Genomic DNA, 6000 nt, shown 5'->3' on the forward strand with positions numbered 1-6000 from the left:
GCTATTGAGTTGAGTGGCAGTTTACACTTTTTTTAAAAAAATTCGAATCTCTTTGGACGCTAACCTCTGTTAAACCTATTTCCATGACTTGTAAGTAAATCTCAGTAAAGACATGACCCCTTTCGTTTTTATTGCATACAATATTAATCTGGTAAACGGTTTTAACTACTGCCTATTGGTTTTATGACTTCGATGCCACGAGTTTTCGCGATTTCAAAAAATTCTAATCATTAATAATTCTCATTGGCTTAAAGAAGCCGTACCTTGGATCATAGATATAGTTTTTAGAGAAACGCTTATGGTTTCAATGGCTTCGAAATTTTCTTCTCTTAATTCTCTAATGAATTTATGGTTTTTGCATGTATTGGTTGTTGTTTTATAATCATAAGACTTATTGTGATGTCCCGTTGATTACTTTTGATTGACAAACATCATTTCGTTCTCATTGAGGATTCACTTAGCGTACTTTTTGACTTCCGTTGAAAGCCATTGATTTTAATGGCGTTGATATAACTGGTTTTCTCAAAAATTTCGTTGTTTTATTATATTTCTTTGTACCCTTGAAGTCATGTTGTTAAAGAAAGAACAACGCCATTGCTATTAATAAGTATATGAAGAAAGAACATTTTTAACAAACAACTTCTCTTTTGTTGGGTTTGACACTTTTCTCGCTCAATTTTTTTCTGAAATTCTTCATGTAGTCTTGAAATGCTGACTGGTCTCATAGGCTTCTAAGTAAAGATTAAATGAATGATGTTAATCAATGCAGTCAGTTTATAGCGATTACTATCAAAGTTCATGATATTGTTGGTTTTGAAAGACTTTTTTCTTTTAAGTTTTTGTTCTTTTCGTCAACTTGTAATTTATTTTCACAATTGAGAAGTTCCATCCAATTCATTCTAATTAAAAAACTACTTTTCCATTGATATCATGTCGTAACTGATGTTTTGTTTATTGGACAGTATGCGTTTTCATATAAGTTTTGTGAGTGGTCAATGTTTGTGTTTCTTTTTCTCTTCTTTTAGCACTTTCGCTAAAACATTTATGTTTTTGTTTATTTTGTCGTTTGTTTTTTTTTTTCTCGTAGTCTTTCTAATGGCAGAAATTTTGAGCGCTGTAATGAGGCGTGGGGTTATGTATTTCAATACATAACGCCACGCAATAGTAGTTCGGTTGTGTAACGATTTTTTTAACTCAAACATCTAGTTTTAATTATCTCATCAATAGGTTGACAATTATGTCAAAAATGTAGATGAGCTCGGGTCGGAACATCATGTGCGAACTCACATTAACGAGCATCCTCGTTTGCAAACAAATTTCAAATAACGAAAAATGGAAGGAAATTATTACATTGTACTGATTTTCAAACAATGGCTATCTTTGCTCCCATATAGTATTATTTCTGAGTATCTGTTGCTTTGCCGAAGTTGTAGAAAATGTTCGGCTATATGTCGATTTTTTTATACACCGTTTTCCTGATGTTTCTCTTTATCTTCTCAAAAAATCTCACAAAAATGAAGCCCCGAAACTAATTTCTACTGTTCTTTTGTGAGATATTATTAGAGCTTTGAGCCAAAAATAGGTGTAAGATAAATACCTTGTTTTCAACCTGGGATTAAATTTGGTTTTAAAATATATAAATTTTATTATATTTTGTAATGACTTTAAGAATTAACCCTGCAAAAATGTTTTTAAAGTGTGATTTTTTGAAATTTGTACTTCAATTGAATTTGAAATTGTATAATTATTTATTCCAACGTTCCTTGCACTCTTTTAGTGTGTAGGTTCTAAGTCTTTTTTAACTCAACTTTAAGTACAGAATGGTATCTACAACAGTTTGTGCTAATTCCACTATCAAAAATTTTGTTAATCCTCTATTGCTAATTGTCTTCGCCGAAGCAAAAAATAAATTAATTCCTTTAAAATTATGTTGAACAATTGCCTCTTCCTTCGGAAAATGTGGGATCTGGGAAAGAGAGGGCGTCAAATCTTTCAAGGCATTTTATTTGGACGCATAATTGTTGTTCCAACTATGTTTCAACAAATTTTGCGTTGAATTGGGAGATTTTGTGGCTGTTGAAAATTCAAAAAAAACATCACGTGGTCCAGGCTTGTGTGGATCAGCTCTTAAAAAATCATAAAATCGCAGAATCAAAATATTTGCACGAGGAACTCTGAATGCATCTGTTTAATTATAGCAACAAGAAATTTCGACAATCAAAAAAGAATTTTAAAGTGAACACATTGATGAGATTGGAAATTTGAGTTGAATTGGTTTTTATCACAATTGCTGTACTCTCATTTATTTTTACTCATGCCTTCGGTGTAGCTCTACCCGCATATAGTCTAATTCCTTTTTCTTTGAAATAAATAAGTTCATGAAGATTTTTATATCGGCAGTTTGTTGTATGTCATTTTTAATTTGAAATAGTGTTACTTATGGCCTAGACAAGAAACAAATTTTATTTCTTGTGTAAGTCAGGAAAAGTCTACGTTTATTGACTGACTTTTCCGTAATAAGTTTTCAATCTCGCAATAAAGCTCGAAATACGTCTGCATGTTTTCAAAACAGAAAAAAAAGTTGTCTCCTTTTGTGAGAACTTTGTGTCTGGTGATATGTGAAAAAAAAACAATGCAACCTGTGCGTTTGATTAAGGTTACAATAATTTTATAGTTTTCTTAAAAGTGTATTCGCTCTAAACTCATTTTGCCTCTTTTGTCATTTTCTGCCTCTACAGCTTCTACCGCAATAAAAAAAAATTTCCAGGTCCTAATTGAGAAATATTTCCCCCTAATTTTTATTCAGCAATATTTTGTTAAGTATTGTTAAGTTTAAACCTGAGTAACGGCATTTCGTGGCCTCAGAGAGAACTGTGTTGTTTACATTAGTTTTGATATACAAATGTTATGAACAAAATCATTCTTGGGATCAACGTTGAATTTTGATGATTTCAAAGTGATGATTTCAATGTACCTAGTCTATTAAAATAGAACTCGCCGAAATTTCTCCTTATTTTATGATAACTTAGTACAGTAGTAGAGTATCTCGTTAACAAATTGTTATTGCTCTCATATTACTTTTGTAAAGGCTTAGAAAATTAAATATTTCGATTTTCCTTCAGCATATTTTTTTTCAATAAGTTAATTGAACTATCTTTCGGGTTCATTCCCAAAGCACCGTCAAATTAAGAAATTGAACAAGATGTTTGAACAAAGTACATTAATTTACAAAACTTTGAGAAATCAACTTGAGAAAGTTTCCCAGTTACCTCTATGCTAAGTGTGTTTGGTATTAACTTTGTCGTTTTCTTCAGTTGTTTTCTTTGTACAAAAGCTGCATGATGAGGTTTTCCTGCTTGTTCCGTCTCAATTATTTGTTGTTTAATTTTTGACAGATGTGAAAAAGAAGGATGAACAAATACTTTTTGAAAATTAATATGCTTTTTTGCATTTTTTGCTTCTGTTATCAAATTTGGCTGTCATGGTAGCCCTTTGTAAAAAGCCTACCTCACAAAAAATGTGAAAGAACAAACCGCCTCGCTTCTAACTCTAATGCGAAAACTGGCAATCTGGAAAGGTCTTTCGCAAATCTTTTTTTGCACGAATCTTATCTTGCGAGAAACGTTCAAACCTGCTACTTGAAGGATCACAAAAATTTGACAATGTTGGCTCCGTCTGCTCATTTTCCCTGATTTGATCTCCTCTGCAGAAATCCAATTAACTTCTTCAAAATTGTCGTCAGTGAGTAAGAATTTGCGCTTCATCAACTGTTTGAACTGCTCAACAGAGGTGTTCATCATATTTCTAAGGTACTTCATCCGTGACTCGTCAACAACATTGAAAATTTCAACAAATGTAAACTTTGCTGACTTCAGTTTGACCTCAATAACTTCGTTGATACTCGTTATGGAGCTGCTATTAGATCCAATATCTATCAAATTACATTTATCGTATAATGAAGGCAGAAAATAATTTGACGCAAGTCGAATTTCTTGAAATTTTTGTGGCGATCCAACTGCTTTGTGAAAGTCGTATTGAAATTTTAAACAAGAGCTGTACCAGAAATATTTTCTGCAGCTGTTACTTTCTGCTAAAAGCGTCATCAGTTTTTCAAGTTTCTTCACTTCCGTGCCAACTTTTATATGGTCCCAATTCTCTTCTATCGTTATTTTTCCCAGCTTAGCTGTTGAGTGAACGACATTTAAAAGCTCTTTGAAGTTAAATGGAAAATTGAAACTCGACTTTCCTTTCTGGATATTGTCACAAAATTCAAGAATTTTGTCATATTTTTGCAGCTCGAAACAAATTTCCAAATATGTAGTTGAAACATCCACGTTTATGAAGTCAAGCGAGCCAAAAACTGTTTTGCTGCAGTTCTGTTCAAAAATTTTGGCTACTTTTTGACCATATTTGAGTTTATCTTCTTGGTCGTCGCTTCGCTTGTACAAATTGTAGTTAACGAGAATCAAAAAAGTTAAATACTGGTGATGTCTTTTTGCAGATGTTTTCGTTTGCTGCACAAGCTGCCATTGTTCAGATGTTGTTCTAACTAGTTGGTTAATAAAATTAGTCTCTTCAGATGTCAGAAATGTTTGGCATTTGTTGAGCCGCACAATAATTTGACGTTGCAGTGCCAGAGCTTTCAGAACCGGATCCGGGTTGCGTTTGAGAATTGTCTCCGCGTATTTATCAGTTTGAATTGCATCGTTTTGCGCAGTGTACATTTCCATTATATTGTTGTAGAATATGTCTAACTGATATTTAATAAATGGATCTGTGTTATGTTGCGGATACATTTCAAACATTTCCTGAACTTTGGTCATAACTTCATTTTTTCGATCCGTTTCGCCAAAACGCGCTAAGGCAGTTAAGTAAATCATTTCCAGGTAATTGTTAGTTCTGAAACAATTGATGCAAGAATTGTCACATTTTTTGTTAATTTTTCTCGAATTTTTGTACAAAGTTTTCATAACTTTCAAATCGTTGTCATTTTGTTGTAAAATGATACTTCTCAGCTTTATCGTTATGTACCTCAGCTCCACGTGTAAGATATGATCTTGACGCTGATTTTTATCAAGTCGTGGTAAGAGACTTTCGGCTCTTGTTAAGTAATTGCTTCCAAGTTTTGTCCCATCTTCATCAACAAGTAACATTTGATAAGCACAGAATGAAAGATATAAGTTGTCCAGGAAAATAAACAGCTGAAGATTTCGCTGATGATCATTTTGGGCATTGCACTTCATATACACGCTGGAGGCTTCTGAAATTGTCAAATGGAAGTTTAATTAAGGGAGATCCAAAAAATGTTGGTTACCATCTATGAGAGAGGTAAACTCATTCTGGAACTAATATGGTCTTAAAAAATTCAGATTAATTAAAGCTTGGCATTCCTTGAAAATCGCATTCCTTGAAGAAACAGACAATAGGACCATATTGATTAGTAGAGGCAAAAATTCTACCGTTGATGTATTGATATATTGAATTTACAACAATTTTTTTTTCTTTTGATATTGAAAAAAGGCAATTGTATTGTAAAGGACAATCTCTATAGGATTCCAAAAGACAGAGTCAATTGAGTGACATTATTGTGCAAATATGAGAAAATAATCACCAGTCGAAGACAAAGAAACAACATTTTCATAACAAAAAACTAGTGCTCTAAAATAATTTTTTCAATGTCAACACAGCCCTTTTAAAATTTATATTTGACTCATTTTATAACCGAATCGTAAAGTATTGAGCAAATGGAAATACGATAGACTATTTGACGCCAAGAAATATTCAGCAATCTACTGCTCATCTTAAAGTATAAAAAAACAACACAAATTGGTTTATTTTGTTGTATTCACTCGGTTTTGCCAAATTTTTTATTGTTTACCGATTCATGGCTATAGTACCCTAACTATTTGGGCTCCTGACACAAAGTTCCATAAAATTAAATTTGAGTTGAGACCAGACTTTTTTGGTGTAATATAAGCCCTGGAAGTTTTTTTATGATAT

The 6000-nt window shown here is 32.5% G+C and overlaps 1 protein-coding gene across 1 annotated transcript in view; it reads right to left on the reverse strand.

The window, feature by feature from the left end:
- LOC142345349 (uncharacterized) overlaps window positions 1-6000 on the reverse strand; it is a 32176-nt gene that overhangs the window by 23654 nt on the left and 2522 nt on the right. Inside the window, exon 2 of the mRNA XM_075397370.1 lies at window positions 3632-5260. Within this exon, the coding sequence (XP_075253485.1) occupies window positions 3632-5260 (1629 nt within the window). The remainder of the gene's footprint in view (window positions 1-3631; window positions 5261-6000) is intronic.

This window comes from Convolutriloba macropyga, chromosome 9 (genome assembly GCF_964194025.1).
Source record: "Convolutriloba macropyga chromosome 9, txConMacr16.3, whole genome shotgun sequence".
In the NCBI taxonomy this organism is placed as follows: Eukaryota; Metazoa; Xenacoelomorpha; order Acoela; family Convolutidae; genus Convolutriloba; species Convolutriloba macropyga.